General features: G+C 43.5%; 1 protein-coding gene across 3 annotated transcripts in view; it reads right to left on the reverse strand.

The window, feature by feature from the left end:
• The window catches only part of RBM17 (RNA binding motif protein 17), a 28,491-nt gene that overhangs the window by 12,113 nt on the left and 3,731 nt on the right, over positions 1 to 12,647 (reverse strand). For 2 of the 3 annotated variants that reach the window (XM_058681971.1, XM_058681969.1), the window contains exons 2-4: positions 9,445 to 9,582; positions 3,436 to 3,552; positions 288 to 454 (exon numbers count right to left, since the gene is read on the reverse strand). In XM_058681971.1, the coding sequence (XP_058537954.1) occupies positions 288 to 454; positions 3,436 to 3,552; positions 9,445 to 9,567 (407 nt within the window). In that variant the 5' untranslated portion in view covers positions 9,568 to 9,582. Of the gene's footprint in view, positions 1 to 287; positions 455 to 3,435; positions 3,553 to 9,444; positions 9,583 to 11,177; positions 11,250 to 12,647 lie in introns of those variants that run through there. The other variant, XM_058681970.1, reaches the window with a different exon arrangement.

Consider the following 12,647-nt stretch of genomic DNA (forward strand, 5'->3'; position numbering starts at 1 on the left):
AAGAACACAGAGACATGAGAGCAGATGCTGGGAGAAAAATGGTGTGACGGACTCGCTCGACACAGAGCTGCCACAAAAACCTCTAATCTGTAAAAAAAAAAACAAAAAACAAAAAACAAAAAAACACTGCATCTGCCACCGTATGCCTGGACAAATTCTGACAAACAAATGGATTCCTTCTGATGACTGCTCAGACCAACCATGAAAACTAGCACTAGGGTTCATTCATTCGAATCCCAATGAATGTTTCAAATGTAAAATATCCTCGAATCCAAACAAAGCCTTACTTTTCTCTCTCTTCTATTTCTTTTTGTCTTTCCAGCTCCCGCTGTCTCTGCCGTTCTTCTCTTTGGCGCTTTACCACTTTCTCGTAATCATTAGGAAACATAGGATCATATTCATCAGCTAAAGGAATCAAAACTTCTCCTGCAGAAAATCCACTGGGAACAGGATCCTGAGGAAGGTAAAAATGCCAAACTATGCATCATCCTCTTGTTTTAGAATTTCACACGTAGAATTAAGGTCAAAAAACATGAGCATCAGAGGGGCTTTGCCGACCACCCATCTGCCTCGTTTGTTTTAGTGACGAGGAAACAGGTGCCTAAGGAGGGTTAGTGAGTTGGTGCAGCTGCAGGCCTAGCTGTGTAGCAGCAGAGAAGAGGCTCACCTCTCAGTTTACTAGCAACTCCAGAACGACCTATGGTGTTTTCCTGGAATTCCTAAACAAGCTGCACCGCCTACAATTTCAAGCAATAGATTTGACTATTTATAATACACAATGAATACTCCTGTTTTAAAATGTCTCTACGAAAACCAGAAAAAAACGATCCGTGGATAACAATCATTCTTGTGGTCAATTAATAAACTAACTTTAGATTCTGTACCATGGAAACATGCTATACTGAGACTTCACAAAAAAGGCAGAAAGCATCCTCTTGGGCTTTCTGAAACCCCCTGGAATACACAACCCTTCCCAGGTAGGCAGCGTGCCAGGAACCGGGTCTGGCACGGGTGGATGGCACGACCCACCACGTCATTAGTTCTTTTAAGGTCCGCTAAGACCAGGGTCCGATGGTTAACACTTTGCATTTCTCATCTGTACATTTAGAAACTGGAGCTACCCTTTGAGAGAAAAGAGGCAGCCTTAAAGAAATCCGAGAAACAAAAGGCGGCCAGCACACAGCTGACCTGGAGACACGTGAGGACAAACAGGGCTTCACCAGAGGCTGGCGGTCCTGATGTTCTGAACGCTCTAGCCTCCCTGAGCACCGCACTGTCCTGTTAGCTGTCTGAGCTTAACTCTTCCTTAGTAACAATCAGATGCCTTCACTGGTCTCCAGAGACCCCGAGCAAGCACAGGTGTCTCTGAGGCCCACTCCACACCTCCTTCAGGAAGTACACTGCCCCACACTAGCAAAGGCAGGACGCTTGTTTGTGAAACATATTTTGTATCCGAACACAAAACTGATGTGATACAGAGACTGTGTGTTCACTATCAATGGATCTGAATCTGACAATTCCTGTGTTACACCATTCAGTCTGATGTTCTGCATCATAAAAGAAACATTTCAGTGCTTCCCTACAACTAAGAATCAGGAAACATTATGATCCATTGGATATAAGAAGTCAGAAAAACAGGTATAATCAGCTCCCAGGCCTGATCACTGGAAAGTTTACACAAATCTATTTAAGGCAAGGTTCACAAAGGGTAGTTATGACTTGTATTCATATAAAAGACAGTTTAAAAACACAAAGGCATGTGCACAAGACTTTATCTCAGTTATTATTGAGACCTGAGAGAAACCAACAATCAGCTACTCAACTTATAGAACATTATAACCACAAAGTTTTGGACAGAACAAATTGTCAACAACAAGGTTAATTCTTTGTCATTTCAAAATCTGAAAGCAAACTTTTCCTGTATAAATCCTGCTAAGTTGAACAAGGAGCCATCATTCTCTAAGCGCTGTAAGAATAAAGCAGTCTGTTCCATTTTTAAAAATTAAAATGTTAATACCTTAATGCTGGGGAGGGTGGGAAAAACTAAAACACTCACATACTGTAGGTGACGCTGCAGACTCAATACACAGTAACAGAAGATAATGAACGACTTTATTAGATGTAGCGAGGAAAAATCAGGTGGATAATTTGTGAGCAAAAAATGTTAAATGACTAAGAATCTCTAGAAGCACCTCCATGGGGATACTTTTCCTCCTTGACAGACTATCAGCCCGCAGGACCAACATCAGTTCTTCTGGCCAAGAAATCTCAGAACAAAAGCAAATTAGGGGAGATTCCAACCCAAGACAGTTTTGACTGAAACTAAAGAAGAGAGGGGATGGGCAGCTGGGACGGTGTCAGCTTGATTTGGGTTCTAACAGGTGTGGGTGTGGGAGGTGGGCAGGAGCCTTGCTATGAAATAGCAAGAATCACGTATTCTGTTTATTAACCTCTTTTGGTCATTCTTCATCAAACACTTTGTGTGCATGGTGCTGTTTAAACTACTGCAGTCATACTACTTGACTGCCATCTGTAGGATAAGTGTTAAAGAGTAGTTGTAATTTCTTTTTAAGTTTATTGAGAGAGCGAGCGAGAGTGAGCGAGAGAGAGCAAGCAAACAGGGGAGGAGCAGAAAGAGAGGGAGACAGAGTCCTGAGCAGGCTCCACGCTTAGCATGGAGCCCAACATGGGGCTCGATCCTGTGACCATGAGATCATGACCTGAGCTGAAATCAAGAGACAGATACTCAACTGACTGAGCCACCCAGGCTCCCCAAGAGTGGGTGTAATTTTGACTATAGTTTACACTGAATTCGTCTACCTTTCGTTTTGCATAATTTGAACCGTGACTCTGAATGATCCTTTTTCAGATCTTCCTCATCCTCACTAACCCATTTGCAGAAGTGACCGTATCTGGTTTTTTTTTTGTTTCTAAGATTATATGAAATCACTGTGGTAATAAAAAGGGGTAGATTTAGTCCTTTTCTCTATTTTAATCCACTAAGACAATAGGCACTAACATCCCTCATGACAGCAGAAGTTAGAAACAACGCACGTATCCAGCATTACATAAGCTAAATAAAGTACAGGACGCCCATCTGAGGAAATACGGGGAAGCCACAGAAATGATCATGTACTCCTACGCTTTCTAACACAGATGGACAGTCACAATATGTAACATGAGAAAAGCACGTCAGGAGGTAGAGAATGGAAAGCTATTCTAAAACATAAAGTTTTTAACTTCTGGAGGCTAGGACTGAAGTCACTTGGTTTTTTTCCTGCCTATCTCCGGTTTCTGGTTCTTCTATAATGTACTATCTTTATTTCAGATCATGTTCACAGTTCAGTTGAAAACGACACGGGCGAGCCTGGAAGGACCCCCAGAGGAGCCTGGGCTCTGAGGATGCGGACAGCAGGGGACAGGGGGGCAGCTCACCTTCAGGCCAGCCGCCACGTGCGGGGGGGTGTCCACGATCTGCCGGTCGTCTGAAGAGCCACCACGCTTTAGGTCAATCACCGGGGCGAGGACAGTACTCTGTTTCGTTCTCTGGCTCTAAAATCATCGAAAAACAAAAGAAGTGCACGGAAGCTTCAAATTAAACTTCATACTATTTATAACAAAGCTTTTCGGTCTCTGGAACAAACCTTTCAGATAGGAGAAAAACGATCTTAAAACAACAGCCTTTTAATTCAATTATCACTATTACCATATACTTTCTGCAGTCTTTTTTTTAAAAAACACAAATTCCATTTTCATAAAAGGTTTACAGTAAACTTGGTCTCTTATCTAAATCTGCACGTGAATTAATAGATGCAAAAAGCTCCACTGACCACAGGAGGGCAAATATGTAACAGCACATCACACTCGTGCCTCGTGTGACTCCCACACAAGGAAAAGGTGTGCTTTTATAGCCTGAGCAAAAGGAACTGTGGATTAGGGGTTTTTCCCTCCCAGTAGAACCTAAATCCTGCTTCTTTTATTATAAACCCATAGAAAAAAATTAAAAATTTTTTTAATGTTTATTTATTTTCAGTAGACAGAACACAAGCAGGAGAGGAGAAGAGAGAGAGGGAGACACAGAATCCAAGGCAGGCACCAGGCTCTGAGCTGTCGGCACAGAGCCTAATGTGGGGCTCGATCCCACAGGCCATGAGATCATGAGCTGAGCCGAAGTCGGACACTCAACCAACTGAGTCTTGCTCAACCGAGTCACGCAGGTGCCCGGACAGAAAAAAAATTTTTTAAAGAGAACAATACTCACTCATGTATCACCAACCACTGTTACTATGTTACCATATTTTCTTTACTGTACACCTGTCTTTTGTGCTCAACCATCTGAAAGGAAGTTGGAGCTCCGCGACATTTCCCCTTAATCTCCTAAAATTATGGACATTCTCTTACATAAGCACAGTACTAACACCACACCGAAAAAAATCAACAATCCCCTGTATCATTGCCTATCCAATTCATATCCAGATTTTCCAAGCTGTCCCCTAAAATAACTTTTCAATAGGTGATTTTAGGAGCGCGTGGGTGGCTTAGTCAGTTGAGCATCCAACTCATTTTTTTTTAACGTTTATTTATTTTTGAGGGAGAGAGGGAGTGGGAGAGGGGCACAGAGGATCTGAAGCAGGCTCCATGCCGACAGGAGAGAGCCTGAAGTGGGGCTCAAACTAACAAACAGGGAGATCATGACCTGAGCCAAAGTCGGACACTTAACCAACTGAACCACCCAGGCGCCCCAAGCATCCGAGTCTTGATTTCAATTCAGGTCATGACCCCAAGGTTGTGGTATCGAGCCCCAAGTAGGGCTCTGAGCTGAGCATGGAGCCTGCTTGAGATTCTCTCTCCCCCTCCTCCTCTGTCCCTCTCCCCTGCTCGCTCGCTTGCTCTCTAATAAATAAAGAGCTGATTTTATCCTGAATCAGGATCAGACCTGGTTCAGAATAAATTTTTAATCTCTCAGTTTAGAACAGACTCCATTCCCTGCTGTCGTCATCATCACAAGCAGCAGTGTCTTTGTCTCCTCCTCTTTTTCCCGACACTCTGGTAAAATGCTGCACATTCTGGATGCGTCTGAGAACTTCCTGGTGCTCTACACTTCTCTCTGCCCTGTAGCTCCTGACAGCGGAACACTTCACAGGTGAGGTGATGTGCCTCCCTGGCACCCGCCCTGCAGGCTGTCAGTGGTGATAACATCACAGGGCCATGGCGGTGACCATCTGGTCCTGTGGTCACAAAGGTTTAATGCCCCCTTCGCAACTGAAAAGTGTTCTATGTTTTCAGTGTTATTACCACAAAAGGCTCAAAAGAAACCACCATCTCTCTTGAATTTAACGGTGCTTATCATCTTAAGGAAACAAATCTGATCGAATCATTAAATACACAATGCACTACGTGAATACCAAAGTTTAAAGGGCAACGGGGGAGATGATCAGAATCCTCTCTTTCCATTATTGTTTCCATTCAATATGTATTTTTCAAGTGGATTTATTTCATCTGTGGGGACACAGATGAAACCCCAGCCCCATCTTTCAGTTGTAGGTAACACCCTTAAAGATTTGGTTAGGCCAACCTAGTGCTGAGGAATTGATTAGTGAATTAAACCTAAGAGAAGTGAGTGAAGTGGTATCTTCACTTTCCTTCAAGAGCAACATACTACTCACTGTACACAGCAATCTCAAAAGATACTAGAAAGTTAGCAGAAACAATTCCACAGGCTACCGTTTATTTTGACCTCTCTTTTGAAAATCTTTCTGAAATCTCAGATTTCCTAGTACCTGAAATTACTGTATTGGAGAAGTAAAAACCTGATAAGCAGAAATTAAACAGACGGAGGCAGACAAGAGGATTTCCAAGAGTCTAGACTTCATCTCACTCTTTACTTTTAATGTGAGTAAAGTAAGGGTACAGAAAAATCAGTATGTGATGAATAAATTTCCTAATATATTTATTTTTTAATTTTGTTAATGTTTTTTATTTATTTTTGAGAGAGAGACAGAATGTGAGTGGGGGAAGGGCAGAGAGAGGGAGACACAGACTCTGAAGCAGGCTCCAGGCTCCGAGCTGTCAGCACAGAGCCCGACGTGGGGCTTGAACTCACAAACTATGAGATCACGACCTGAGCTGAAATCGGACACCCAACCGACTGAGCCACCCAAGCGCCCTCCCCCACCCCCCTTTTTAATGTTTTTTTTTTTAATTTATTTTTGAGACAGAGAGAGACAGAGCATGAGCAGGGGAGGGGCCGAGAGACAGGGAGACACAGAATCCAGGCTTCGAGCTGACAGCACAGAGCCCGACGTGGGGCTCAAACTCATGAACTGTGAGATCATGACCTGAGCTGAAGTCGGTCACTCAACTGACTGAGCCACCCGGGCGCCCCTATATATTTTTTTTTTTTTTTAATTTTTTTTTCTTAATGTCTATTTATTCTTTTTTTAAATTTTTTAAATGTTTTTATTTATTTTTGAAGGAGAGAGAGAGACAGCATGAGTGGGGGAGGAACAGAGAGAGAGGGAGACACAGAATTCGAGGCAGGCTCCAGGCTCTAAGCTGTCAGCACAGAGCCTGATGCGGGGCTCAAACTCACGAACTGTGAGATCATGACCTGAGCTGAAGTCGGATGCTTAACCGACTGAGCCACCCAGGCGCCCCTATATTTATTTTTTTAAAGGATCTATTTTCTCAACAGTATTTTATATAAGCCAGGTTTTAACCTGTAGTGTATAAATATGCACTGACTGGAAACAGAAAGTGACCCTGAAGTTACCCAGGGCAGGAAGAAACAAATTAGCTAGGATTTTTAAAATTTGGCTAAAAGTAATCCACAAAGCTGACACTATTACACTGGTAATTAAAGAATTAGCCCAGTTTTTAACCTGTATATTTTGACTTCTGCTCTTCTATTTTGTTACCTCTCACTGCCTAAGATTGTCCGCTAATTATGTCCATTTGAAGTCTAATTGAATTTATGTTTTGAAGTATGAGACCGCTCCTTAGAGCCAGAGCCATTGTACAAAAGGGACTATGAGGCCCTCAAGAATAATGCATGAAACAGTTGTAGCGCTGGAAAATAAAATCTTATTTCTAGATCTTATGTGCAAAGCAAAAGTCGTATGAAACTCAGAGAGATTTAAAAACTTAACCAATTTAAAAAAATTTAAAGGAAAAACAAGACTTGTTTTGCTAATCTTCCTTTCTTGTGGGATGAAAGCTTGTTTTAAAAAACAAAATTCCGTCTCTCTAAAAATACTGGTATAAAGGGGCACCTGGGTGGCTCACTCAGTTAAGCATCCGACTTCGGCTCAGGTCATGATCTCATGGTTCATGAGTTCGAGCCCCACGTTGGGCTCTGTGCTGACTGCTCAGAGCCTGGAGCCTGCTTCGGATTCTCTGTCTCCCTCTTTCTGCCCCTCATCCACTCTTGCTCTGTCTCTCTCTCTCAAAACTAAATAAACATTAAAGAAAATATATCGGCATAAAAATTTTAATCTGGTTATGATGAATCTGAAAAAGACAAAAACGCTGATCGATAGAACTGACAAAACAAATTAAGATTTTCAGACCATGTTGCTTTACCTGTGGGTATCCTAATCCTAAACACCTTTTTACAATGCTGAGCAATCAAATGTAAGCACTTCCAATATAACTACCTATTGAATAGGCAGTAAAAGAAAAATAATCCCAACTTTAAAATAACGTTTATTATGTAAAATTTCAAACACGAAATGAAAGAAAACAAACAGGAACGAGTCCCTAAATGTCTAGGACAAGTTTCAATGGCTATGAGCTCGTGGGCAATTGTTTCGTGTGTGTCCATACCTCCCCTTCCCCATAATGGATTATTTTATTTTATTTTATTTTTTTTTTATTTTTTTTTATTTATTTTTGGGAGAGAGAGAGACAGAGCATGAACGGGAGAGGGGCAGAGAGAGAGGGAGACACAGAATCGGAAACAGGCTCCAGGCTCCGAGCCGTCAGCCCAGAGCCTGACGCGGGGCTCGAACTCACGGACCGCGAGATCGTGACCTGGCTGAAGTCGGACGCTTAACCGACTGCGCCACCCAGGCGCCCCATAATGGATTATTTTAAAGCAAATTCCTTAAGCTCAAACATTTTATTGGTAAATATTTCAACAGATCTCTAAGGCAGGTTTTCTTAACTTCTTTTGTCATTACTGCTTCCCCCTCAAGGCACCGTTTAATACATTTTTTCTTGCCTATACAATTTTCACCCCACAGGTATACTGTGTTTCTGTACTTTATGTGTATCTGTGCTCTGCACATAAAAAGAGCAAACTTTTTGTGCATTACGGCCATATTCGCCCATTTGGGGGACAGAACTTTCACTGGGTGATACACTCTACAATGTAAGGCCCCTTAGAACAATAAGCAAACCATTATACCATTCTAATTGCTAAACAACATTTTAGATCAAATATTCAGTGGACAAGTATGGTCTTAATGTCTTATGTGTTGTTCAATTTCAAAGATGTCGCCAGTGCCCAACATGCACACGATGTGAACAAAACCAAGTGCCCCAAGACCACACATGCCTGACACATCCAGAACCAATGTGAGCCCTCAGGGGCGCCTGGGTGGCTCAGTCAGTTGAGTGTCCGACTTCGGCTCAGGTCATGATCTCATGGTTCGTGGGTTCGAGCCCCGAGTCGGGCTCAGTGCCGACAGCTCAGAGCCTGGAGCCCGCTTCAGATTCTGTGTCTCCCCCTCTCTCTGCCCCTCCCCCACTTGTGCTCTGTCTCTCTCTGTCTCTCAAAAATGAATAAACATTAAAAAAATTTTCACTAGGGGCGCCTGGGTGGCGCAGTCGGTTAAGCCTCCGACTTCAGCCAGGTCACGATCTCACGGTCCGTGAGTTCGAGCCCCGCGTCAGGCTCTGGGCTGATGGCTCGGAGCCTGGAGCCTGTTTCCGATTCTGTGTCTCCCTCTCTCTCTGCCCCTCCCCCGTTCATGCTCTGTCTCTCTCTGTCCCAAAATAAATTAAAAAAAAAAAGTTGAAAAAAAAAAATTTAAAAAAAAAAAAATTTTTTTTCACTAAATCAACGTGAGCCCTAACGCACACAAATTATTAGTTCCTGCAGAGCTTTGTCCTCTAAGTGCTGCTTCCAAACCACCTACCACAAACAGCAGGAGAGCCACCTAAAAATGCAGACTCCCGGGCCCCTGCTCAGGAATATGGCTAACGAAGTCTGAAAAACCAGTGTCGTTGCTGGAAAGGGAGGCTCCTGCTTTTCTTCACTCCAATTTCCCGCGAGTCCGGGGAAGCACAATGACTCTGAACTCCTCTCTCTCTCTCTGCACCCAGGGCCTCTCCCCCTACAAACCTGATAAGAAGGTAGAAGAGCAAACTAAAACCAAATTGTGTCAATCCTAAGGAGCCCCTGCTTTGCAGACTTCTGCACTCACACAGGGCTTATCTCACCTTGGCTTGTGTGAGGGCCGCCTTCTTCACCTGAAGCTGGGACTGCAGAAGTTTGAAGTTTTTGGACCAGCCTTCTGTTTTTGAATCACTGGTCTCTACTCCCAGGTCATCATACAGGGACATCTTTCCAGTTTAATGCTGAAAGGCAAGGGGTATGGGGTTGAAAGAATGCAAACTCCAGTAAAGATATCACATCTTTTCATGTTAAAATAACTCAGTATCACAGAAGTTTAGAAGTAAAAGGTATTCGAGGAGACGGTCTAGTCCAGGAACCCCGAGCAAAAGAAGCCACGATGACCGATAACCACCAATCAGTGTCCTGATACGCAAAAGGATAGCCACGTATTATTTTACAAATAAATTTGCAGAATTAATTTTCCCACCTACAAGATCATGTGGTCAAGTAATTCTTGAGTGAAATCATTCTGTTCTATTGTACTTAATGATTATTATTAGTAATTACATATTGTCAATTATATATATCCGATTTTTAAAAATTCTTTGTCTCAACAACAAAAAGTACAAACTTTACAACACTGCATTACCAGGTTGATTTAGCACTATTAGCTACCCTTGATGGAGAAGAAATCTAAACATATGCCTAGAAATAAGGAAAAAAAAGAACAGAAATGATCTCACAGAAGCTGTATTTTCACAAACTATGACTGAATGTTGAAGAGAGTCGAGTTAGTTTAAATTTGTAATCTCTAATAACACTGATCGCAAAGAGAAAATCAATAATCCACATGTAAATGATCAATACATAATATCCTTGCAGAATGGAGGAATACAAAATAACAACAAAAACAAGCAGCATTTCACACATATTAAGTCTTACCAAGCCAGGGTGGTATTAAATGCAGTTATTTGCTGTTCAAGCCTAACCTGGTACAGACCTGGGACTTTGGGAGATAAATCCGCCCAAGGTCAAGGTGAGAAGACCCACTCCAAACCTAGTCATGTGAACACAGCCCTTGCCACTAAATCCCTACGGCCACCTTTAAATTTAAATACAACCTCAACGTTCTGGGTGAAACCACAACACAGCCCACTTCTCAAAATAAGAAATCAATCTCTTTCTCACAAAGAGAAAAAAAAAATTGACTGAAATCCCCAAAATGCAAATAAACAGCACAGGTATTTTCTGATTTATGGGCACATTCCAAAAATCTGTCAGTTCCCAGGTCCAGACAGCATTTTGCCATAGAAACCGTGTTAAACAAATCCCTGTTTCGCCTGTGTCTGTCTCTCAGGAAGGGAAGGCAATACAGACGAGAAGGAAAATATTTAATTTTCCCCCCGGTTATGTCTGACTCAGGGCAAAATCTGTCTGGTCTATGCTTACGTCTCCTCGCTTCTATGGCTGGGACTCTAAGACCCTGCCACCGCAAGCTGCTGGCTGTCCTCGGTTCCACTCTGCATGCGGTGGGGACCGACAGGATTCCCCCAGAGGAGCTGCTCTGGGGCTGGGCAGAGCTGCTCTCAGCCTGGAAGTCAGTGCCCACTCAACTGATGCTGCTGTTCAGTTTCTTCTAGTCCTTAATATTCGAGCCCTCAGCTTCCATACAAGCTCTCAGGTTTGATTTCTGAATGAAAGGCCCCCAAGGTAGTACAGAAGCAGGGAGAATAAAAGCAGAGCCCAGGGTACTGGTGCCTGACTTGCTCTAATGAATCACCCAAAAATGGAGGAATGCTAGCACGTTCTCCTGGGTAAGGCTTCTGTGACAACTCACCAGCTCGGCTGATAGTGCGAACAAAGAATTTCCTAGACAGCATATCCAACAGGGAAACGAATGCCCACTGCCTGCAGTGCCAGACAAAGTGAACGTTTTATTCAAGAACTTGGCAACCCATTGTCACGTTGAGCTTGAGTCACTGAGGCGATAAAGAAGAAGTAAGGAACCCACCCCGCCGCCCCCGGCGTCCACTTCAATCCACACTATCGGGAAACGCCGTGAAAACCCAGACCCAGCCTGCCGAGCTCCCCTCACTAGCCGCACACTAAGCTCCCGCCTGACCCACAGCTGAACAGAAGTCAGGCCAACAGCACAGTGAGTACCGTTTGCAAACCGCACCCAAGCCTCCTTTCTGAAATCTCTGGCCAATGACGACGGCCCCAGAAGGAACACTGAGGCACCCAGATCAGAGGCTTTTGTGCACTTCCCTCACAGCCTAGTGGTATTCAAAACAATCGTTCTTATCTAAATACATAAACTTTACAGCTAATCCGAAAAACTCAGAGCAACAGCAAAGAGAAACAATGCCCCATGTCCAGCTTAGTCCCGTGGTTCTCAAACTACCTCCAAACGACCAGGCATCTTTCATCGCGCCTGGCTGAACTGTCTGGGCTCTCTTCATTCAACCAGACACCAGACGGAAGCCTCGTTAAACCAGGGTTCGTTTGTTTTACCTTTCTTTATTCTCATAAAGGCAAGGGAAGACTAACACATTCTGGGAAACAAACAGACACAATGAAGCTTTCTAGGAAATTGTAAACAAAGATCAACAAAATCTGCTTGCAACCCAAACTCCACTTCTCCCAGTAGCTCCTCCTAAGAAACTTAACAACCTCATCAAAAATAGTATTTACGTGAGGGACCTGGGTGGCTCAGTCGACTAAGCGTCCGACTTCGGCTCAGGTCATGACCTTGCGGTTTGTGAGTTCGAGCCCCGCGTCGGGCTCTGTGCTGACAGCTCAGAGCCTGGAGCTGCTTCGGATGCCGTGTCTCCCTCTCTCTCTGCCCCTCCCCCTTGCACTCTCTCTCTCTCTCTCTCTCTCAAAAATAAATAAAGATTAGAAAAAAGATAGTATTTACGAATATATTTGTGCCAATGGAAACAGGTTAACCAAATGCCCACTGAACTACAAGGGAAAAGATCAGCTTATCCATTTTTGCATCTCCAATTTCTGGCACAGGGTAGGAATTTAACAAATAAACACTTGCTGAGACATTCCTAATTAAAGAAAGTCTGCTTAGCCACATGCATCAACACCGAAACTGCACAATGCCACAGGTTCCACCAGGAAGCGAAAGGCAGGCCAAAGGTTCTGGAGACAGGCACTCGTGACGGTTGTACGCGTGTGTACCTACCGACACGGTACTGCGCCCTTAAAAACGGTCACAACCCTAAGCTCTGTGTTACGTACACTCACCACAATTGAAAGCAAACAGAAGTCTAGGTAACAGGGCGGGAGGGAGCAG

The sequence above is a fragment of the Neofelis nebulosa genome, chromosome 8 (assembly GCF_028018385.1).
Source record: "Neofelis nebulosa isolate mNeoNeb1 chromosome 8, mNeoNeb1.pri, whole genome shotgun sequence".
In the NCBI taxonomy this organism is placed as follows: domain Eukaryota; kingdom Metazoa; phylum Chordata; class Mammalia; order Carnivora; family Felidae; genus Neofelis; species Neofelis nebulosa.